The 25930-nt window shown below is 33.3% G+C and overlaps 1 protein-coding gene across 2 annotated transcripts; it reads left to right on the top strand.

Moving 5' to 3' along the window:
- LOC125062725 lies at positions 1-25930 on the top strand. Of its 2 annotated transcripts, XM_047668814.1 has the most exons (12): positions 1-495; positions 704-1653; positions 3423-3467; positions 3638-3814; positions 4547-4612; positions 7544-7642; positions 9067-9159; positions 9461-9559; positions 10691-10839; positions 13680-13785; positions 25119-25226; positions 25676-25930. In XM_047668814.1, exons 2-12 carry the CDS (start codon positions 724-726, stop codon positions 25739-25741), a joined length of 1938 nt encoding a protein of 645 aa, XP_047524770.1. In that variant the 5' UTR covers positions 1-495; positions 704-723; the 3' UTR covers positions 25742-25930. The 2 variants fall into 2 exon arrangements, with proteins under 2 accessions (XP_047524770.1, XP_047524771.1); XM_047668815.1 differs by lacking the exon at positions 3423-3467.

Genomic DNA, 25930 nt, shown 5'->3' on the forward strand with positions numbered 1-25930 from the left:
ACAGTATACATATAATTTCGTAAAAAGAACGCCGCCATTTTGACGTTTGTTAAGCTTTGTGTTCTACTGTAATAATTAACATCGAATTACGCAAATTGTTTCGTTTACGATTGCGTTTCCGTCATAAAATTATTTCTCCGGTTAGATAAGTGTATAAATTCATACGCATCGGTAATCCTAATTTCCATTTCCCAGCGCATAAATCAATACTTAGCCAGTGCCGCTTTTTTTTATTTTTGCGATAGTTTTAATTCGATAATCAAGTGTTTGTACTGACTTTTAATCGGATAAGTGTTATTTTTTTCTTAAATTCACTTGTTTTATAACAGTGTACAGTGAAAAAACTTATTTGTGTAAAGTGAAAGAAAAAGGCGCCAACCCTGTCGCCAAATTTTGGCACGAAATAAATTTCGATAAGCTAGCGCAATGTATAAATATTTACGTTTATTTGGCTTTAATGTTTTAATTAAGACTTTCTAACGCTGCAGTGATTGTGTAAGTTATTTTTTTATTACTTTATTATTTCAAATAGCATTTTTACAAGAATAACATATAAGGCCTATTACCATTAAAATGTTCCAAGAGTTCCACGATTAAATGAAGCTTAATTAGTCAGAAATAAATATAATATAATAATAGTTATTTTTTAATTTCTTACTCTGATAATTATGAAATACATTAGGAGTGAATCGAAAATTTTCAGAAAATCTCATTAGAATTGCAATGCGGTTAAGAAGTAAAAAGCGGGAGCGACGGCTCTCAAAAAGAATATCACAGAAAGTGTTGAAAATCAAAGAGAAAACCCAGATTTTGGTTAAAAAAACCAATTGGAAGAAAACTTTAAAGGATGATATATTATCATCTGATCTACATTGTACAAGATCACGTAAAACATTAGGGCTACGTAAGTCAATCGTCAAAATGGAAAAAGTTAAAAAGGATGAAATTAAAAAGCCAATTTTCCAAACTGTTGTTCGGAACCCAGTGAAAGAAACAGTTACATCTTCCACATCTGTCAAAGTTAAGGAAAAACCGGCAAAACCAAAGTTGAAAGATGTAAGGATGACAAGAAGCGTTCAGCTCAGGCAGAGCTCATTAAACCGCGAGCGTAAGCCAGAATCTATATCCTCAGCCTTAAGCTCACCCCGTAAAACAAGACGTATGGACAAAACAGAGAAGTCAGCTTCATTAAACAGCTCACCTATCCGCAAAGTCAGACAAATGGGAACACCAGCGCCCCGTCTAAACAAAATAGTAATTTCATCCACAAATGAAAGCCCCAAGAAGAAGGTGAAACCAGACCCAGAACCAAGTTTGGAGGACAATGATATCACTATGTATGAACCTCACACAACAACTTCCGATTTAAAAACTGACGAGTCAGATTCTGAAACACAAGTTGAGTCATCGGAACTTTGCCTTCCCAGTGATTGTTTGAACGATTTTATGACTTTAGAGTGTGTGTTGAATGAAGATATCTCCACGGATCATGATATCAATTTATTGGCTGATAGAGCAGCTCGAATTATGACTACAGAAAAAATTGAGAAACTGCACACGCCAAATGATCTTGAAATGTATCAGCCGACATCGACAACTGACGATTTAGATGCATGCACAGACTTTCTGAGTACTGATGGAAAATATATTCAGGTAAGTGTTCCAAAATAGTAATGATTGAGATTGTATTTATTATCTTTTCAACAAATTTTCAACTTTTCAAAATGTCAAAATTTTCAAATTTTCACAATTGACCTGGAAATGTTTTTAATAGTGAATAGGGCAGCAACTTAACATCCTCCTCCTGCCCATTTGCCCACTGATTATATAAATTAATATTTTCTTCTAAATTATTTTAACAAAATTCATTCACGGGAATTGAATGCATAACCATAATTATGAAGTCTAGTCAGTAGTTTTATTAAGTCTTTAAATATGGCCTTTTAACATTTAATTCTATGGTGCATTAATTGTTTTAAATACAAATGTAAGCAAGAACTTGGTAAATAACTTTTTGACTGAATATTTTCTATGCCATTATTTCTAATACTTACTTCGGGCCTGACAGAAGCTGGCGACACTTAATTACTTATTTATTTATTTATATTTTTGTTTAAACCTTCCCTGGACTTCGACAAATACCATTAACCAAATCGGTCTGTCCATTCTCCACTTAACATATGAGCACTTTATTATTTATTTTGTCCACCAAATGTTGTTTACCAAACATACAAATGAACTGGCTAAGAATCTGTTAACCCCAGGAGATGATGTAACTCGCCTAAAAAGATGGCAAATACTAGACCTAGACCAGAGAAACTGACCTAAAATAAAAATCTGGTTTCTACCAACACATACGGTGCCTTTCAATGGAATCGCACCCAACCAAAATTAACCTCAGAAAATATCTGATTATGGCTGATAACCGATTGCAGATGAACAAGAACACAAAAAAAAAAAAAATATTTTGTCATAAACATAATTTATATAACAAAAATCAATTATACTAAAGATATAGCCGAGCCAATAATATTTAACATTTAACTAAGTAAAGTTCTTGTTCCTTTCTGGTGGTAGTTTTGATTTGAATTCCTTTGACAATCTAATTCTTGAACCACCTTGTATGTACCCCAAGTTTGTACAAAACTGATAATATTATGTGATGTAAATGTTTTTTTTTTTTTTAAAGACAATTCACACCAATTGACCGAGTCCCATGCTAAGCTGGTGAAGCTTGTGTTATGGGTACTAGGCAACGGATATACATACATATTATAGATAGATAGACATATAAATACATATTGAAACACCCAAGACCTAAGCACAACACCAAATGCTCATCACATCGATGTTCGTCTCAGCCGGGGATCGAACCCGGGACCCATGGATTCGCAGTCAGGGGTACAAACCACTACACCAATGAGTCGTCAATAAATTACATTAGGTTAGGTTTTTTATAATTTTTTTTATTTCTAATTGGCGTTTGTGATCAGGTTAGCTTAGGTTATAGCCAAAAAGTTGTATGTTCTCTCATTCCTTTCTCAAATCATGATGTTTTAATTAAATTATATGAGGTTAAACAGCATGCCCGTGGTGGGCATTGCAGAGCGATAAAAATATGTACCAACAAATTTGGAGCTGTTAAAAGCAAAGCTGTGATTCAACAAGTTAACTAACTAAAATCCATTCTCCAAAATATCCTGCTTTGGAACTCCTTACCTCTTGATCTGAGACGAGCTCTTTCTTATAAATATATTTAAATCCTTATGCATAATTCGCTACTTTTATAATAATTGTCACTCTTAAAAAAATATGATTTTTTCAAATTTCAGTTTATGCTAGTTTTAGTTAATGTTACTTTTTATTTGTGCTCTTGTGCTTTATGACCATCTATAGTTTCTTTTTTTTATTTTCCATATTAGAGTTGCCTGGAAGAGATCGCTTGGCCTCCTGTTGCCTTAACCTATGTAAGTTTAAAGTAACAAAGTGTAAATAAATAAGTTATACCTAATTCGGCTGTGTAGTGTGAAAGAGAGTGTATGTGGAGTGTGCTGATGATGCTGCTATGGATATTCTTAATACTTAAGCATATGCCGTGATAGCCTAACCTTGAATAGTGGTCGTTGTATGGGTTTAGCCGGACTTCGTGACAATGTTGGAGCAAGGGTCCTACATCCGGGACTCGGAGTGTGAGATTTCGTCCACCTGCGAACAGGGCGCAATTGAGAGTCTCGAAGCCCTATCAGCTAGGAACCCTAACACGCACTTTTTGGCTGAAATAAGCCAAAGTTTGGTCACCGAGGCCAATGGATGGGTGAGCTCTTTGATTATTTTATAAAGGCCGGAAACGGCGTGAGTCCTCTGGCATTGAGTATCCTTGTCGGTATCAGGTCAGGCCCGTTTGCCTCCTATAAAAATATATCTGTTTAAGAATCGTCAATTAAACTCAAACTCAAAATATCTTTATTCAAGTGGGTAACCTTTTCAATCGTCAAGTTAAATTAATCGTAAATTTACATTTACTACCAGTTCGCAAGGGCGTAGAGCGGGTAAGAAGAACTGGCAAGAAACTTTCCGCCACTCTTTAATCGCCAAGTATTGTATGAACTGGAGCAAATCAATCCCAAGGATAAGGATCATTTAAGTAGTCCTCAAATTTATAAAAAGCTTTGTTTTTCGTTTAACGAGGGCTTTGAATTTATTTAGTGATAATTCTCTATCTATGAGGTCATCCTAAGATATATAAGTCCTCCTTAAGTAGGTGATCAGCCATCTGTGTCTGACAAAGACTAAGGCTGGTGCTTGCCCCTTGACGTTAAGGGACTTTCTATCACCTATGGAGCCAGATTTCCGACACGACTTATCCTACTGCAAAAGAGCGTACCTCAAAGGTCGGCAACATACTAGCAAACACGCCGCTGCAGGTCCATCTACCAGTTCACATTACCCGACAGCTCATTTGCCTTCCATAAAAATATTTTTTCCTCGCTGTATTACTGATGAAAGCACCAGGAGAGCTTGGATCTTAAATGTAAAATTATTACAGAGCGCAGACATTGTCTCTGATGAGAACTCCTTGACGTGTCATGATGAAGTACCACCAGACATAGAGGTAGGTACATCTTGGTTTAATCTTAAAATAGGCCAGATCAAAGTCATCTTTTTTAAGAGATTTTTTTAATTCTTTAAATCTTAATATAAATAAATTACGTGTCACGCTGTTTGTCCGTGATGGACTCCTAAACTACCGAACCGATATCAATCAAATTTGCACACCGTGTGCAATTTGATTGATATCCAACTTAAAAGATAGGATAGCTTACATCTCAATTTATACCCGCAATATTATTTTATTGCAAAATATTTGTTTATTATTTGATAGTCACAATTCTAAGAGATGGCGCTGTGTTTTAAGTACCAACGTTTCTCATAAGCTACAATTTAATGGCATAACCACCAAAAAAGCATGGGAGAACACCAGCCATGGGGACCACTCCCCATGGCTGGTGTTCTCCTACCGTTTCCCTTGAATAGTTTGCTACTATGTAATATAACAAAAACCTTAGCCACAGCAAAGCTTGACCGGTCTGCTAGTTTATTATAAAGAGGAAAGATTTTATTGTTTTCTAGTCTACAAAACTACAGCGTTTGATAATCTCTTCACCATTAGAACCATCCCTGATGAAGATAGGCTATAAATTACGATAGTGTTAAGGTGTGAAGACCAATAAAGACTTCTTAACTGCAGAAACTATTAACAATAGAGAAGTGTACTACAGTTTTATAATCAAGTCAGAATCATTTAGGTAACACAATGTACTCTTATGAACGTCAGTAAAGAAATACACATTAAATGCTTCTAATTTTACATTTACTGTCAGTTCTCAAATCAAGAGCGTAGAACGGAAGAGAAGAACTGGCAATAAACTCTCCTCCACTCTTTTTTATCGCCAAGGTTTTTGTTTTACACAATGTTTGTAAGGAGCTGCAACCATTACACCATGTTCCACATCTTAAGTAATTAATAATAATACAATTAATTAAAAACAAAGATTTGTCCTCTATCAGCAGGAGGCATGGTGAAATAGGAGCACGCAATTACATTCTCGTGGGAACAATAAATACGTATAGTATAAGATCCCGCTATACAACGACCTTCACCGAGATGCTTATTTAATGAAACTTATTTTATATTTAATTTAATATGTCAATAAATATAATCCATATGGGTTGCCTAGCAAATTTCAGTCCAGAGTATGTTTAATTAATATTTAAAAAAAAAAAGTTTTTTATAATTTGCATGTAGTAAATTTTTTGAACTTTTTTCAATCAATATTTTTAATCAGGATAGTATTATATATGTATCACTATAACCTTCTTTTATACTAAAGATGTATATATACTTTAGTGTCACATAAAAAATATACACATAAATAATTAATTAATTGATTAAAAACAACCTAACGTTTGCATATTCTATGGGCTTCATACTTTCGATTGGTATAGAATTTATCTAATAATCATACCGGTGAAATTTTTAAAAAAATATTTTTTTTAAAATATCAATTAAAATAGTCTGGACTGAAATTTGCTAGGCAACCCATATGGATTATATTTATTGACATATTAAATTAAATATAAAATAAGTTTCATTAAATAAGCATCTCGGTGAAGGTCGTTGTATAGCGGGATCTTAGACCAGTAGTCGAAATAACTAACATCACCGCATACACGAATTCAAGTTCGACCAGTCACCACAAGTAGCACCCGTTAGCAGTCATTATCTACAAAAAAGCACGCGGTATTAGATCCTAAATCCCTAAAACTGTATTATTATTTTCGCACAAAAAATTACATACCTACCTTCCTCATGAACCATTCTATATAATGGTGAAGACTGTATAAAAATCCGTGCATTGGTTTTTGTGTTTTACTTGTTTTTATAATAGACATGTCCTGTAGGCATTATCCAGCTCTTAATTTCTCTAGAAGTCATATTAAGTCAGCGTTCGTAAGAAACGTTTTCTTTCGACTGTTTTTTCTACCACGAATCTTTTTATATTCGGGTTAATATATCTTATTACTCACAAATAGCTTTCTCACTACACTCGGTCTACTCTAACTTCTTTAAGTTGCTTGTTGACAATGCTCTATTGTCAATAGTTTCCGCAGCATAAAGGAGTCTTTATTGGTCTTTACAACTTAACAATATCGTAATTTATATGTCTATGTTCATCAGGGATGGTTCTAATGTTTAAAGATTATCAAATCCTGTAGTTTTGGAGTCTATTCAATGTAAAATACAGTGGAAACTTTTTATATCATCATTCGTTATAACGAAATACTCTATAACGTAAAATGAGTAAATTTGTTTGGTTTAACACCAAACCCATATTCACTGTTTATAACGCAACAGCCATTCTCTATTACGAAGAAATATTTTCATATTTAGACATCAACTTAAGTGTAATTGTTTTTATAATCAACTTACAAAACTAACCTTTTGAGGTGCCGAATTATCTAAGAAAGACACTTGAGGTCATAAACAGCCGTCTCGCCTTTTTTATTGTTAATTGCATTAACATGTGCCATTATTCTTAGATTACATTGCCTGTAGGAAATTTTGGTCTCAGTTACTAAACGTACCATGGACACCTATCTATTATATATATAAACTAGTGGACCCGACAGACGTTGTCCTGCATGATATTTCAAGCAATTAGTAAAGCAAAGTATGAAAGTACCGACTGCAGCGCCATCTGGCGGGCTGATTTGTGAATCTAAACCATTCCCAGATCCCCTTGAACACACACAAAAAATTTCATCAAAATCGGTCCAGTCGTTTGAGAGAAGTTCAGTGACATACACACTCACAGAAGAATTATATATATAAAGATGATTGTATTTGTTTTTTTCTCTACCCTCCGTATAACAGCAACTGTCAATAACGAAAAACAACTTCGGTCTCTTGAAATTCGTTATAAAGAGTTTACACTGTATAATGTATAATAAAAGATAGATAATTTTTTTATACGTTGTTCAGGATGAAAGAGATGTTATATCTTCGTGCAGCACAAGAGTGGATTGCGAGCAAATGCCATCATGGGCTGAGGCGTTCGACCCGTATTTGTATATTAAGCAGGTAATTATAGATATATATAATACTAGCTGATCCGGCAAACGTCGCTTCGCCATGTATATCATTTATAATAAAAAAATAGGGGTTGATCGTAGAGGGGTGAAAGTTAGGGGTTGTATGTATTTTTTAATGCTGTATCATAAAAAAATAGAAATTAAAAATTTTGTCTAAAAAATAAAAATAAAAATTTAGGGGTGGAAAAAAATTTACCCTTAACATCTGGCGGGCTGATTTGTGAATCTAAACCATTCCCAGATCCCCTTGAAGACACACAAAAAATTTCATCAAAATTGGTCCAGTCGTTTAGGAGGAGTTCAGTCACATACACACGCACACAAGAAATATATATATTAAGATATGTGTAAAGGTTACACAGTCAATGACTACCTAGAAGAAAAAAACGCGTAGCAATAGTTCTTGTTATATTGTTATAATTTGTTTTGTTATATTTGAAGTGTTGTGAATATGTGTGTAATGGTGAATGTGGTAAATCATAGAACAGAATATTTTTTACTCATGTAACAATGACGATTTATGACATTTTCCTTTGAAGAAAAATTAATTTGAAGAAAACCGCCAAGTTGGCATCACTGACGCAACAATCGATATTTTTTTTAATCCATCTGCAATCAGTCTCTTTTTTTTATAAATTGACATTGACACAATGACAATTAACAACCTGTGAGGTTAATTGTCATTGTATTTAAAGCCGTTAATAAAGCAAATGAAAGGGGCCTCATAGCCTAGCGGTCTTATTAAGTGGCAGCTCGGTGTGAGGTACCGGGTTCGATTCCCGGTTCGAGGGCAAGTTTTTATTTAATTTAAATTTGTTCTCGGCCTTTGGGAGGGTTGTGCGGTACCGGGCGAGTGCCTAAACCGTACATGGAGGACATGGTCGAATTTCTAAGGCAAAAAGCACGCATAAAACGCACGCACCATTAAAAAAAAATATATATATTATGTCAGAGATAATGTCAATAATATGATGTCATTTGTCTTTTTTTTTTTTGGCGCTGGCACGGTTTGTGCATTAGCCAGCGTCAAGTATGAGATATTTATCATTCGTGCTTTTTGCCTTAGAAATTCGATCATGTCCTCCATGTACAGTTTAGGCACTCGCCCGGTACCGCACAACCCTCCCAAAGGCCGAGAACAAATTTTAAATTAAATTAAAACCTGCCCTCGAACCGGGAATCGAACCCGGTACCCCTCACCTAGCTGCCACTTAATAAGACCGCTAGGCTAATAATATAAATTATAACTGCCGCATTGGGTTACCGTAATTGCTTGTTTGACAGCAAATGTCAGAATACGAATAAACAGTTGCGTCTTAAACGTCAAATTTTAGTTTCTGTCAAACTCTGTGAAGTTTGACAGCGTGAAGACCAGAGCCCTGACTGGAACATCTGGAATATTTGTTCTTTCAGCTGCCTCCCTTAGAAACTGTAGCAACGGGGGCCCTTCGAGCCAGATATCCAGCTTTACCCCTCAAAACCAGAACCAGTCCAGATTTTAGCCTGGTAAGTACTTAGTTTTTTACTATGATCGCTAGTGCGTTGCCGGCCTTTATACTTTAAAACTAAAGGTTTGAATTAAATTAGCTCGTTCAAGTATGTTTATATTTTTGAAGTTCTTTTTTAGAATAAAGGCTCGTGAATGCGTTGCTGACCTTTTAAACTTGAAAACTATAGATTAGTTTAGGCACTAATTAAATTATCTCGTTCAATTATCTGCAAACTTTTACAGTTGAATTTTTTAGTATGAAGGCTCGCGAGTGCGTTGCCGCGCTTTTAAACTTAAAGACTAGCATTGTATTTCCAGGTCTTGGACTTGGATGAGACATTGGTGCATTGTTCACTTCAAGAGCTTCCTGATGCGAGCTTCCACTTCCCAGTTCTGTTCCAAGATTGTCGATACACGGTGAGGGTTTGTTTTTAAATAAAATAAAAATAATAACATTAAATTACACAGTTTTCTAGAAAAATCACATGTTTCTAGGGTCTGGCTAATGAAAGAAGATAACGAAAAAGTGCGGCAAATTCAAGTATGATAAAAAGTGGATTTTGGATTTCTTTCAAATCCGACATTGTTCTACGATCGTTAGGGGTTTCTGTGAATTTTTCTCAATATAAACCTCAGAGTTCAAGTCATTAACAAATAAAAATAGGTATTGATCGTAGAGTATTGAAATTGAGGGTTGTATGTACTTTTGTATTCATAAAAAAATTTATCTAAAAAATTAAATTTTGCGACTTGAAAGATAGATAGTAGCCGATTCTCTTACTTACTGAATATACAACATTTCATAAGAATCGGTCGACCCGTTTCGGAGGAGTATGGGAACGAACATCGTGACACGAGAATTTTATATATTTGATATATCGCGATATTTGATCAAAGTCTCATTTACTTGAGTCCAAATGGGGCCTTTGAACCTTTTCCCTTTGCAAGTAATTTGGAATTTATATCTGATCCCTTAAGTTCAAAGATTCGCTATGTTTCTAGGTTATAAGTTATAATAATAATTCATCCACGTAACCAATTTCTCTAGACAAGATGGCGTCGCAATGACGTAACATGCTTGTAAACACAAACGTCGTTTTTTGTGTTTCATAGTATTTCGATCAAACAGTCTTCGATCGAGTCGTAACTCGCAAGGCAGTTTGAAAATATAAAGATGATTCTAGTTGCCCCTTCCAAAAGGTAGTTTCGTGTGGAGAAGAATGGGCAAGAAACTCTTTTAAAATAGGTTTTACAATATTTTGTATACATAAGTTAAATAATTATATCTGAAGACAATGTTCTCCTAGAATAAAACTACTATACTAAAATAGGCACAAATATTACTTACAAATTAAGCAATGCAGCGGATAGGTCAATTATTGTATTGTTAGTATACAATATACATGTTCCTCATATTGAACCGTAGAATATTATATATTAAAGAATAATTAAAAAAAAAACCAATAAAACAGTGTGTGAGGTAAAAATTAAATAAGAGACTAAATTGTTAGTAGATTTTTTGTTCAAACAATTTGCAATTTTTTTCAGGTTTTCGTAAGGACGCGACCCCATTTCGCCCAATTTCTGTCTCGCGTTTCGAGGTTGTATGAAGTAATACTGTTCACCGCCAGCAAGAGGGTGTATGCTGATAGATTGCTGAATTTGTTGGATCCGCAACGACGATGGATTAAATATAGGTGGGTAGACACAAAAATAAAACAAAATTGAAAAACAGTCCAAATAAGATTAGTTACATTTTTTAAATTAAAATCTTAAAAAAATCTGGAAAATATCTAAAAAAAAGTCGCAAGTTTTTTATAAAACACATATATGGTAGTAAGTTTTTATAAAACATTAATATATGGTAGTAAGTTTTTTATAAAACACATATTATATGGTAGTAAGTTTTTATAAAACATTAATATATGGTAGTAAGTTTTTTATAAAACACATATTATATGGTAGTAAGTATTTATAAAACATTAATATATGGTAGTAAGTTTTTTAAAGTAAAAGGTTTTTAAGGTAAAATTTTTTAGAAATACGTCGCCCGTATTGGGGGTTGCAAGTGGGGGGGAGGAGGGGTAGGGTTATCACCCCCAACCATTTCCACGCGCCGAAAACAGTTATTTAAAAAAAAATAACATAAATATTACCTTACCTATCCTTAACATGTGAAATGAATTAATAGTGCTATAAAACAATTACCTCGATTGTATTTTGGTTTCCCAAATTTTGATTCATCAATCTGGACTATCTTCCCTGGGCCACCAATCGTTCCTTTTGATTTTTATCCATTTGATAAATAAATATAGTTTTCCTGCAATAATCATACCAATCATTTATAGTGGCTCGGCCTTTGCATTGTTGTCTAATTTATTTATATGAGTCTTCATTAAGCTGTGTTGCTGCTCCAATTTTGCGAATATGCATATAACAAAAATACATGTACTAAATCTTTTTTAATATTTTCGAAAAGCGTTCCTGTATTTCTAGGAACTTTCGTTTTTGCTTTGCAATTTCCTATCTTACAACATGAACAAAATGTTTTATTCGCTGATTTAGCAATTTTCATAGGAACACGATGTTCTACATTGCTTTTGCGAATGCCCTAATCCATTTTCTTCAGCGAATGTTACTGCTCATTAGTACTCAAATTTTTATAAATTTTTGTCAAATTCCACATCATGACCTTCAGTACAGAGGTGACGATCAACGAGCCCATCGACCTCAAAGTCATCGACAAAAGCCGGTTGTCTACCAAGCATAGAACTCGTAGACTGCTCATGTCTACATCCACTATTTCCAGACGCCATCACAAGCTGTGATCGCGAGAAATCAGTGTCCAGTATGTATGCCAAGGTCGTACAGTCAAGGTCCAAAAATATAGCCAAATTTCCAAAAAAATCCAAATAAAATAAACGCAAAAGCGCATTTACGTAAACTTGTAAGTAACTAAATGATTCAGTCAGTGTAATTTGTGTCAAAATCTACATTCAAAATAGCGGTTTGCGTTTCGTTTCACATGTTCTGTTATACACGCTGCTATAGAAAAGTATAAAATGTACGTTCCGTTTAACGAATTTCAATACAATACACAAAATTACTTGGAGGGGTTCCAATCAAGGTCCCGTGAGACACCTACATAATCAGTATCATCAAATTCAGGCGACGTATTTCTAAATCCAACCCTAAAACATACATATATGGTAATAAGTTTTTTTATAAAACGTTTCTATATGGTAGTAAATATTTATAACACATATATGGTAGTAAGTTTTTTTAAAAACATTCATATAAAGTAGTAAGTTTTTTATAAAACATTCATATATGGTAGTAAGTTTTTTATAAAACATTCATAATATATGGTAGGAAGTTTTTTATAAAACATTCATATATATGGGAGGAAGTTTTTTATAAAACATTCATAATATATGGTAGGAAGTTTTTTTATAAAACATTCATATATATGGTAGGAAGTTTTTTATAAAACATTCATAATATATGGTAGGAAGTTTTTTATAAAACATTCATATATGGTAGTAAGTTTTTTATAAAACATTCATAATATATGGTAGGAAGTTTTTTTATAAAACATTCATATATATGGTAGGAAGTTTTTTATAAAACATTCATAATATATGGTAGGAAGTTTTTTATAAAACATTCATATATGGTAGTAAGTTTTTTATAAAACATTCATAATATATGGTAGGAAGTTTTTTTATAAAACATTCATATATATGGTAGGAAGTTTTTTATAAAACATTCATAATATATGGTAGGAAGTTTTTTATAAAACATTCATATATGGTAGGAAGTTTTTGAAGTTATACTTCTTTAGGCGCGTTATGAAAAATTGATGAGAGATAAATTTAACAATGCGCGCGCACCGTGACACAAAATTAACAGAATGAAGTTAGTGGCGCATGTTGGCACGCACGCCGCCTCTGTTCACTGTGATTTATATTTATAATATTTATGCACATGCTTTTTCTACATTTAAAACACGTGTTTTCATTTTGTTTTCATTATACAAGTGCGAATTTTATATGTGCGTCTGAATTATAATCAGAAGTGATTTAAATTGAATATTTAAATCAATACTAAAAATAATAATAAATATAATATTAATAAATATTTATTTATTTAATTTTTCAAATGTAAACTAAACTTTATTGACTATAATGACTCCTTTTCCAGTCTTTGATTATTTAATTGTAATTAATTATTTGCATGCAATCAAAAACTATTTTTAATAATGCCAAAGAAATATAACTTCTTACGCGCGTGCATAAGTACACGCACCCTTTTTTTTATAAAACATTCATATATGGTAGTAAGATTTTCTATTAAGCATATACAATATACATATATAGACACAGAAAGTATATAAAACCACTATATAATAAAAATGGGCACCAAAAATTAAAAAAAAATATATAATTTAACGTTCGTTTTTCTATATGAATCTATTCTCAATTCATACTTGTCACTGCTTTAATGACGTCACTTCAGAAAATATTAAAATTTTCAGATTGTTCCGCGAGCATTGTCTTCTCGTCAACGGGAATTACGTGAAGGATCTATCGATCTTAGGAAGAGATCTGCGCAAGACTGTCATCGTTGATAATAGTCCACAGGTACTGGTGTAACCCTCACATGGGGGCTGGTCTTAAATAATTTAGACAGCTGTGCCTGACATAAACATCTTTCTATGCCATACATGAACAGCCTTTTTTGTCTGACATAGGTAGCCTTTTTTGTCTGACATAGGTAGCCTTTTTTATCTGACATAGGTAACCTTTTTTATCTGACATAGGTAGCCTTTTTTGTCTGACATAGGTAGCCTTTTTTATCTGACATAGGTAGCCTTTTTTGTCTGACATAGGTAGCCTTTTTTATCTGTCATAGGTAGCCTTTTTTATCTGACATAGGTAGCCTTTTTTGTCTGACATAGGTAGCCTTTTTTATCTGACATAGGTAGCCTTTTTTGTCTGACATAGGTAGCCTTTTTTATCTGACATAGGTAGCCTTTTTTGTCTGACATAGGTAGCCTTTTTTATCTGACATAGGTAGCCTTTTTTATCTGACATAGGTAGCCTTTTTTGTCTGACATAGGTAGCCTTTTTTGTCTGACATAGGTAGCCTTTTTTATCTGACATAGGTAGCCTTTTTTATCTGACATAGGTAGCCTTTTTTGTCTGACATAGGTAGCCTTTTTTGTCTGACATAGGTAGCCTTTTTTATCTGACATAGGTAGCCTTTTTTATCTGACATAGGTAGCCTTTTTTGTCTGACATAGGTAGCCTTTTTTATCTGACATAGGTAGCCTTTTTTGTCTGACATAGGTAGCCTTTTTTATCTGACATAGGTAGCCTTTTTTATCTGACATAGGTAGCCTTTTTTGTCTGACATAGGTAGCCTTTTTTGTCTGACATAGGTAGCCTTTTTTATCTGACATAGGTAGCATTTTTTATCTGACATAGGTAGCCTTTTTTGTCTGACATAGGTAGCCTTTTTTATCTGACATAGGTAGCCTTTTTTATCTGACATAGGTAGCCTTTTTTGTCTGACATAGGTAGCCTTTTTTGTCTGACATAGGTAGCCTTTTTTGTCTGACATAGGTAGCCTTTTTTGTCTGACATAGGTAGCCTTCTGTGCCTGACATAAACAGTCAACTAAGTGGAAGTCCTAAGTTTACTTATACTAAAAACTCGATTTATATATTTATTTATTCAGAACATTCACAGCATGATACATAAATAGATTTATATATATATATATATAACATTATGGGTCAATTACAAATCTTCACATATAGTTTTTTTTATAAAACAAGAAGGTAAACATGCCAAATATTTTTAGTGTAAAACAAAAAAGAAATAACAGAATTTAATTCGTTGACAATGAAAGGTTATCAATGCACTTCATTCATGGTTGAAATAATTTTGTGTCAAAGCTTTCCTTGATGTCACTCTCAGCGAACATAATGTCAATCGTTAAGTCATTAAATTTGTTCGCCGCTCTAACCATAAAGTAGCTTCCTCTATAATTTATGTTTACTTTGGGTACATGCAATAGGTTCATGATTCTAAGTGTTTTGTTGTTCGAAGGTTTATTTTGCTTACTAGCTCGGTACAATCGACCGCACCAGTAGCAATTACCATAAGGTATATAGTGTCTGCAATACCACGTAATGATAATAACATGTGATAATGTTTACACCGGGCTCTGTTGTTCAGCGATTTTGGCCTTAAATTGCAGGTGTTTAATTTTTTTTAATATTTTCAAATTTGCGACGCATACTCTAAGTTGCTTCTAACATACGAATATAAAATTTTCAATGTCTTGACTTGGGTAAAACTAGATGATGTTACTTTTTTTTTATTGGATAATTCACACCATGTCCCATGCTAAGTTGGTGAAGCTTGTGTTATGGGTACTAGGCAACGGATATACATACATATTATAGATAGATAGATAGACATATAAATGCACAACACCAAATGCTCATCACATCGATGTTCGTCTCAGCCGGGGATCGAACCCGGGACCCATGGATTCGCAGTCAGTGATACTACTAGACCAATGAGCCGTCAAATTTAAATTAGCCTAGTTTTCCGTACAATATCTATATGTATATCAAATATTAACTTAATATCATGCAAAACTCCGAGATCCCTAATAACATCGACAGCCTCTAAAGCAGAATTTTAAAGCTTGTATGTTGTATTGATTTTATTACTTTTCCTAGTGAATATAATACAAAAGCATTTCGAGACATTCAAGTCCATTTTGTTACGAAGACAGTATCCTCAAATCGATTTAAATCTTCCTGAAGGTCTAATGTATCCTGGTTTATATTAATTTCATAATTTCCATATCATCCGCATATAGTAATATTTTAGAATATTTAAAACATGATAGTATATCATTCACAAATAATATAAATAAGAGGGGTCCCAATATGGAGCCCTGGGGAACACCTGAAGGAATAGACATCCAATTAGATGTATATCCTTGTAAAACGACCGCTTGTGAACGATTGTCGATGTATGACCAAGAATGTCAACTTGTTAAGCAAAATGTTCAATCAATAATGTCATATCAATGTTTGACGACTCATTGGTCTAGTGGTTATCCCTGCGAATCCATGGGTCCCGGGTTCGATCCCCGGCTGAGACGAACATCGATGTGATGAGCATGTGTTGTGCTTAGTTCTTGGGTGTTTAAATATGTATTTATATGTCTATCTATCTATAATATGTATATCCGTTGCCTAGTACCCATAACACAAGCTTCACCAGCTTAGCATGGGACTAGGTCAATTGGTGTGAATTGTCGAAAAAATAAATATGTATTCATTGGCAATAATAAGGTTTGAGACCTTAGATCGATTTCTTAAACACCCGTGTTGTTCACTGGTGAGCTGAGACAGCTGCATACAAAATAAATCAGTGGCTACAACCTGTTTAGGTCTTGGCCTCAGATTTCATGACCATTTGTCAATCTAATAGGCAAGTAGGTGATCGGCCTCGTGTCACACGCCTTTTTGTGTCTAAGACATGTCGGTTTCCTCACGATATTTTCCTTCACCGTTCGAGCAAATGTATTGCGCACATAGAAAGTCCATTGATGCACGGGGATCGAACCTACGATCTCACGTACGAGAGTCGCACTGAAGCCACTAGGCCAACACTGCTAAAAATAAAAATTGTGCGTGTACTAGTGTACACACGTCAGAAGTGAAACCTCTTTATGACCTTATTTTTCGAAAAAATATGCAACTTTACAGAAATTGGTTAAATAAAGTTAAATTAGATAAAGTTTAACAAAAGGCTTTTAATATCACAGACTTGAATACAAATAATACAATTATTTCATTTTACCTTATTACCACTAAGATTATTACAGAATTTCATAAATTTATAATAATAGAATTTTTAGTATCATTGTTATCGTTATTATACATTTTTGTTATTAATGGTTTAGAATCTCTTTGAATCAACCCTGGTAGGGACAAGAAAAAGACGCGCGTAACGGTCAAATGTGACGCGTAACCGAAAAATGTGACGCGTAACGAAAAAATGTTACACAAAATTTTTTTCCAACCCCGATAAAGAACTTTCACTTCAAAAATATATACATGTGTCTTTACTAAGCCATGGAACATTACGATAAGAAAGTGTCCAATAACACTTGCAGTCTGTATGAAGACTCTCTTCTTGTGTTCTCTTTTTTCACTCACTCTTTAGCACTTAACGTGCACTAAACACTAATTCCTTAGTTCAAATGGTCTTGTACTTTTCAGTCTTCTCACTAGAATAGTAGAATTCGTGGTGAGTACCGCAGTCTTTTTTGTTAATCTAGTGTCGTCCTCTAGATTAAGGTCCCAATGGAGGTCGTTATTGTGAATGTCTGGTACATTCACTATACACCTAAGCATACACCTGCTGATATAAAATTTTTTCAAAGGCAATGAGAGTATAGAAATTGGTCGGCAATTTTCAATATCACATTTATTTTGCCTTTTGAAGTGAAACTTTTTTATTGGGGTTGGAAAAAAATTTAGTGTAACATTTTTCCGTTACGCGCCATGTTGCTTTTTGAAGTCAAACTTCTTTATCGGCGTTGGAATGAATTTTTTATCGACGTATGGGAGAAACTTTGGTTTTTCGGTTACGCGCCATCTTTTTCTTGTCTCTACCACGGTTGATCCGAAGAGATTCGATCGATATAATAACGATAACAATGATAGTAATACTAATAATTCTATTACAATTAATGAAATTCTGTAATAATCTTGGTAGTAATAAGGTAAAATGAAATAATTGTATTTATTTAATAATTTCTGTAAAGTTGCATATAGTAGATCATTTTTCGAAAAATAAGGTCATAAAGAGGTTTCTTCCGTGTGTACATTAGTACACGCACACATTTTTTTTTATGAATGGGAGTAATGAAAGCTTTCCATATGTTACGCACTATACCATTGGAGAAATTAAATAAGATAGTGGTTTTGACATATTATCAGCACACTTTGTTAAGAATAGTTTTTTCAGCAGTACTGATATTTTTTTAGGTTGTATTTCGACTGGAGATATTGGAGGCACTGATTTGAGCTTGTTGTGATGGGGTAGGAACGGTAGTATATGGATTGTTGAAATTATCATTGCGATACGTAGACTTACGCCTGAACCCAATAACCTATCTCAATCCATTATCCACCATCTGAGATAGTAATCTTAATACAAATGTTGTAACAAGTGTGCCAATAACCAATCGACAGATTGTAATAGCCATCTGTCGATACAAGCTATCCATGGGAGGTCGTATCGGTGTCTGTGTGACCTTTGTATGAAAATAACAGTTCACGAAAGCTCGTTTTTAAAAGTTAATTTAAACAGATTTTAACTTACACCAGTTTTTTAAATAATTAAAAAACTGTTTGTTATGTTTTAAACATACACATGTATATTTTAATGTTATTTGTACGGTTTTATTTACTTTATTTGGTTTACATTATCAAATATGAGTGAAAACTCGGTAAAATGGAACGATAAAAAGCATTTTATCTGTCGCTAAAGATCGTCTTCGTAGGGTTTGGTTATTGGGGTGCAGATAGGAGATCGATCGACTGTCACGGTCTGATCTCAGATTGATTTCAATCTGACATTGTGGATCGATTATTGGGTTCGGGCGTTAAAGTATTTAACAAAAAGATAAAATTCAGTAATTCATAGTTTTCGGAAAGGCGTGGTTAAGTTTTTTACTTTTAATGTAAGACCAACAATGTTTAGGATTAGTTATTATCGACATTCTATTCTGCTAATGTACTCATTGAAGCACTGTCTCTCAAGAATCTTGACACGTGCCCTGAGAAGCGAAAAGGATTCATAATCCGAGAGGTTCTTGTAAGTTTTAACTTACGATACTTAAATTTTACCTTGATCATTTTAATTAAAGATAATGTGTTTTAGGGTAATTACACTACTTATAAGTTTTCTTTGTTATATATTTATCTCTTGAGTATAAAATTTCATATTTTGATACCGCGTCTTCCAAATCATTCGATAAAGTATTCTGCCAATTGCAGTTTCTTAGCTCATTGTTAATTTCTTCATAATTTCCTTTAATATACATGTATATTTTTTTTTAAAGACAATTCACACCAATTGACCTAGTCCCATGCTAAGCTGGTGAAGCTTGTGTTATGGGTACTAGGCAACGGAGATACATACATATTATAGATAGATAGACATATTTAAACGCCCAAGACCTATGCATAACACCAAATGCTCATCACATCGATGTTGTCTCAGCTGGGGAGCGAACCCGGGACCCATGGATTCGCAGTCAGGGGTACTAACCACTAGACCAATGAGTCGTCAACTATTTTACTATTCTTATCTTCAATAGTGTCGGTAAGTTAAAACTCAGTTAAGATACATAAAGATTTGCGATGTGGGTCCTCGTGGTAATAAGGTACACATGCACTGACTTTAACCGCGATATTAGAACCAGATCCAATATTCTACCGTACGTTTTTTACGTGATTATGTCACCGTGAAATTGTAAAAACCGTTAGATTGTAATCTATCTCGCGAGATTATAAACTGTCGAAAGATTGTGAACCTCAACGAACTGCTAACAAATTAACGTATTATTATTCGGTAGTTATATGAAATTGTTGGGAAGTAAAATTAATCTGTAATTGATCAAAGAAGTTTGAATGATAACTAAGTTAGTGTAGTACAACCTACCGAATAATAATACGTTAAATTGTAAGCAGTTCGCTGAGGTTCACAATCTTTCGACAGTTTATAATCTCGCGAGATAGATTACAATCTAACGGTGTTTACAATTTTACGTTAACAATTATATTGATTAAGATTACCAAGATTCAATGTAAAACTCGATTTGTTTTCACTCCGGAGTACCCTTCGGTAGAAGGTAAAGGTAATCCTCGTTGCTCGTAGACCGATCTATATAACTGAGATTAAAATCTAATATTAAAAATTTGTCTTGTGGGTATGAAAAAAATAATTTAATTATCGCGTGATATTACTTAGTTGATCTAAAAAGGAGTTCCCACAATTTTCAGTACATAGGTTACTTTATCAGTATTTTACGTTTTTTTTGCAAGTATCTTCGGAACCTTGTCTAAAGGGACTCCTTTTAATAATATATTATAGTTTTTGTTAAGATTAGTTATTTATTTCAATGTATAATAGAATTTATTTATTTACACAAATACAGTATTTACAATTTTCTTAACCTATAAAGTAATAATAAAAATAATTAAAAATAAATAAAATTAAAATTAAAACAAATTTAAAAAGTTTGGTCCCTGTGGCAGTGTACCTTTAACGCTGGCAGCATTTCCTCGCTGTATTGCAAGACTGAATAAAAATATACTTAAATATATAACATAACAAATAAAAAAATATATATTAAATATACTTGTATGTTATATATTAATGCATGAATATAGGTTACTTTATACCTATGTACTGAAAATTGTGTAGATTGTTGATTATTTTTTATCTCCAGACGTAATTGTAAATTGTAATCCAAATATCCTCAGCCGATGATCTCCATTCCACTCTCTTACGTTTAAATTACGATTCACTGCCAATATTACCCCTCCGCCATTGCTCTGTCTAGTTCTATCATAATCTCTGTCACGACCACATATCTGATTTCAAACATTTCATTGTTAAATGCCATCAACTAACCATGTTTCCGTAAAAGGAAGAATGTCATCTTTATATATATAATTCTTCTGTGAGTGTGTATGTCACTGAACTTCTCTCAAACGACTGGACCGATTTTGATGAAATTTTTTGTGGGGATCTGGGAATGGTTTAGATTCACAAATCAGCCCGCCAGATGGCGCTGCAGTCGGTACTTTCATACTTTGCTTTACTAATCGCTTGAAATATCATGCAGGACAACGTCTGTCGGGTCCACTAGTAGTTTAATAAAATACTACTCAGAAGATCGCTATACTTGGGACGCAAGCCACGTAGGTTTTGATATATATTCAAACAACCGAGTTAGTTATTGCCAATGTCTATGTAATTAAATAAAATAAGGCGCCTGTATGGCACAAGGATTAGCGAAAACCGTATTATATCTCAGCATATTATTAATTTTTTTATATCTTATCCTTACAAATATTAAGAGCATTTGCATTATATTAATATACCCATTAAATGATAACAATATATTAATGTATATTAATAAAGCATTGCTACCTTTTTTAGTATTAGTTGTCAGCCGGTAGATGTAGTAATAGCCAATAAATATATTTCTTCCGATGACTACTTCGCCTGTAGTTGTTATGTGCGTGAATATAATAACTAACAACATTTTTAAAGATACATATATATGTTATTACGATATAAGCCAAAAACAATTTTAAGCAATTATAGTTTTATTACTAAATTATCAAACAAATGTTAAAAAAAATACAACATAACGTTACAGTATTATTTAAAAACAGAAAGCTAATGTAAATAACTGCAGTTTTTATGTAGTAATAAGAATAAGAATATTCATTTAACACAAATATTGCATGGTATAGTATATTAATTTTAAGTAACAAAAGAAATAACGACATAAAAATATTTTAATTTTATAAGACAGAGAACTAATGTGTATAGTACTGTAATAATATATTACATATACTCGTAATACCCACAAATCAAGATATATATGCTTTATGAGCAATGCGGACAGAAGATAGCAATACGAAATTATACATAGGTAACATTGAGTTACGTACTTAAAGGTAGGTAATTTGTTAAGATGATTTTGGTAATTTTTTGTAGTTTATGCATTTTCAATCCTATAATAATTTTGAAGAAGTCTATATTAAATAAATAATAGTTTAAAAAAACTAAAAAAGACGCTTTTAAAGCACGTCAAACAAAACAGTGAAAAATAATTCCTAATTTAGGCTGAAAATGGTAATGAGCAAAAAATACTGGTATTATTGTGAAAAAGCGTGGGTTGCTCGATAGACGAAAAATATGGCACAGAGTTTTTTAGTTTTTTTAACTATTATTTATTTTTTAGTTTTTTTTTTTTCATTTCTTTTCTCGGATTATTGCATTGTCATCGATCTTTGACAGGTGCGCAAAGTTTGAATTAAATCTGTGCGTTAAAAGTGGGTCAAAATCGAGTCCGAAGGAGTCGGTTACATACATACATACATACAGGTGAAGCTAATATAAAGCGTGTAAAAAGTAACAATACGTGTTTATTATTACCATCACTAATAACAAGAGAACAAAGAGAGATCGAATAAGAATATGCGAATAGAATATAAGTAGATCATAGATGATAAGTACCCTCAATATGCTATTCAATACAAATTCAACTTACGAACACGTACATCAAAAGAGCAACCTCATGGTCAACGCAACAAAGCAGTGATTATTAATTATATAAGAGTATTTACCTGCTGCGAACCGGTCGGAGTGTGGACAGACGATAGTTTCAACACGCACAATGGTTTTATGATTAATAAAATAAATATGGTCAGATATTAATGGCGTGCTTCCCAAAGTCAGTCCGACTCATTATACATAATATTATGGTAAAGCCACATATAGACTACTTAATCGAACTATGGGGCACTGCAGCGCCTACAAATCGTTATATAATACAAATTATGCAAATTAAATTATTGAAGACATCATTCTATTACGATTATTTGACTCCAACTGAAAAACTATTCAGTGATACCAAATTTGTGAAGTTGATACCAAATGAGTATAAACCAAAGATACGTTTACAATACCTCAATTTTAATATGTATACTAAATTATTAACAAATTAATTCATATATATAATTAAGAAATATTGATAAATTATGTTTAATACAAACAAGGACTAATTATGGAAAACTAAATATGTATCAAGGCCCACAAATATTTAATTACCCAACCCAGATTAAAAGAAATAAAACCTTTTTACAAATTTAAAAAACTTTTATAAGTACATATAATTAACAACATACCTTTAAAATAAAAAAAAATAAAGACAAACATTCTAAATCTGTGTCTGTAAAAATCGTAAAAGTTTAATATAAATTAATAGAATAATTAATGTATTAACAAAACATCAAAAAGGCTAAATAAAACACTATTTTGACCGGATTGAAGTTATGTATTATTATAAATTTACAACTATTTAACATAATTTTAAATTTATCTGACGTTTCGCGTGCTTTACAGCGTGCGTGGTCACCTTAAATAATAAAAAATAGTGTTTTATTTAAATGAATAAAAGTTATGTCAATCAAAGACAATACTATCAAAAAGGCTCTTCTAGCATTTACTTATGTCTGTGAACGAGGGTCTAATAAACTATTACTATATATTAGTCACATAATGCATGTTGTAACATCGATGCGACCTACCTGCACTTATGTATCAAATATTGTCCATATTGTTAGAAACTAATATTTTTAATTTAAATAGTTTATTTTCAAATAATTATAACACGATGTACATAACTAACTTACTCTAAATTAAAAGTGAATGTAATTCTTTAAGAAATAAACTATCTTTGAACCGGAGTATAAAAAGTTAGTATTTATCAGAGTTAAGCAGTAAATTTCCTTTGGTAATTTTTTTAAGATCATTGTCCGAGATCACCGCGAGTATCTTGCAATGTTTGATCCACACAAACTAACAGTCCATCTCTTTTGCGGTTTTTTTTTGGAAAAAAATTTACGTCACGTGACGTCGTCACATTTTTCCGTTACGCGCCATCTTTTACTTGTCCTGCGATTTCGGATCCAGTGTATTGATTAGTTGCAAGATTTGTTATTTGTGAAGTTTGCCTACCTCTGAGAACTAACTTCAGGCTTACCGCAACGTACTGTTTTTGAAGTGAAACTTCTTTATCGGGGTTGGAAAAAAATTTAGTGTAACATTTTTTCGTTACGCGTCACGTTTTTCGGTTACGCGCCATGTTCCTTTTTGAAGTCTAACTTCTTATCGGCGCTGGAAAAAAATTTATCGTCACATTATTTATTATTTATTATTCGACACTTAATATTTTAATGACAATTAAATTCATTAAATTCCTAACATATCTTCCTTTTTCCGTCCCTCTAAGTATCGGAAATCTAAACTTTTAGATTTGTATAAATATGAACAACACTTCAAGATTAGTTTGCCACTGAAGTTTCACTTCTGACATGTGTACTTTGTACACACACACTTTTTTTCTGTCTAGTAACCTATTTTCTATGTTAAGTAGTCACCGGCTTCAATCACCGTAGTTTTAAGGCCTGAGAATTCCTCTCTCATAAATTTTACCTCGTTCACTAGTTCCTCAAAGGTTGACATTCGAGCCTTTACCTCTTCCCTTAATGTTCAGGCAGAGGTGTCAGTGTAGTTGTACCTGGCTGTTGACCTGTCTTGCATTTTGGACACAGCCATGTAGATTTCCGGTCGCCCAGTTTACGGTAGCCCCCTTCCGTGAACCCTGTGTAGTTGAAGTGATATATCAGCTTGCACCATCACCACCAAACATTTGCACTGTGCACCATCACCACCAAACATTTGCACTGTGCACCATCACCACCAAACATTTTCTCTTTGCATTCCCCGCATCTCGACATGATTAGTTTATAAAGACGAGTTTGAGAATCACTGTTAAAAGAGCGAAACGTCCGCACACTACGCAATAGGCGATGCGACTGACTAACTAGTAACTACTATATTTAACCGGAATAGAACGTGTTTATTTTCTATAATCTAATTATAAGATGTTATTGGTTGGCAACTGTCATATTTCAATACACATTTTTAATCCCCCTAACGCGTTTCGTTCGAGCATGGTCACATATTGTTGCATGGTCACTAGACCATGCAGTGACCAGCTTTGAAGTGTTATTCCGCTTAATTACAACTATATTTTTTTTAATATAAACCCTTTTATTATATTCCAGGCGTTCGGCTACCAATTGGAGAATGGTATCCCCATAGACAGCTGGTTCGCGGACAAGAGCGACAATGAATTACTCAAGCTGATACCATTTTTGGAACATCTTGCTACTGTAAGTAAACTTTTTTTAAGGGCAGGAGTCTGATGCTAAGTGATACGCCCATGGACACTCACACAGTCAGAAGGCTCACGCATGCGTTGCCGGCCTGAGAATACGCTAGTATTGTAGGATATTGTCACAAATTCTGATGAGATAAATTAAGTTACGCGAGCCCTCTGGCATTGAGAGTGTCCATGGGCGGCGGTATCACTTAACATCAGATGAGCCTCCTGCCCGTTTGCCCCTTGTTCTAAAAAAAAGTAAACAGTGACCATGGATTTGAATAATCGGATAGTAGACACAGTGAATTTCTAACATTACTACTAGTAAACTGATAAAATTCAGGCACCAAATTTGACACCCCTGCTGTTCACGATTTGTAACAGAAATCTGAGGCCCAGAACTAAAAGGTTCTAGCGTTGGTGTGGTTACTACAAAACCGCATTTGTTTTTTTTTTCAGAAAGATGACGTCCGACCATACATACGCGACAAATATAAGCTGTTCAGTTATCTACCACCCGACTAAGTATACATATATACATGTATACATACACACTTATATATAGAGTTAACAAAGACACTCTTACATTTTAACTATTTTTTATCATATCTAAACACTATACTCCACGTAAATGTTATTTAAGTAACGTTTATAGTATGATTAAGGTTAAATATACATTTTGTATAATTAAAATCAGGCGATGAGAACTTGGAG

Source organism: Pieris napi, chromosome Z, assembly GCF_905475465.1.
Source record: "Pieris napi chromosome Z, ilPieNapi1.2, whole genome shotgun sequence".
Lineage (NCBI taxonomy): Eukaryota > Metazoa > Arthropoda > Insecta > Lepidoptera > Pieridae > Pieris > Pieris napi.

Excerpts from the sequence above, each read along its gene's own strand:
- LOC125062725 (XM_047668814.1), top strand. The coding sequence starts at position 724 with ATGCGGTTAAGAAGTAAAAAGCGGGAGCGACGGCTCTCAAAAAGAATA. Across the intron at positions 7,643-9,066 it reads CGTATTTGTATATTAAGCAG|CTGCCTCCCTTAGAAACTGT; the intron begins GTAATTATAGAT and ends TTGTTCTTTCAG. Across the intron at positions 13,786-25,118 it reads TCGTTGATAATAGTCCACAG|GCGTTCGGCTACCAATTGGA; the intron begins GTACTGGTGTAA and ends ATTATATTCCAG.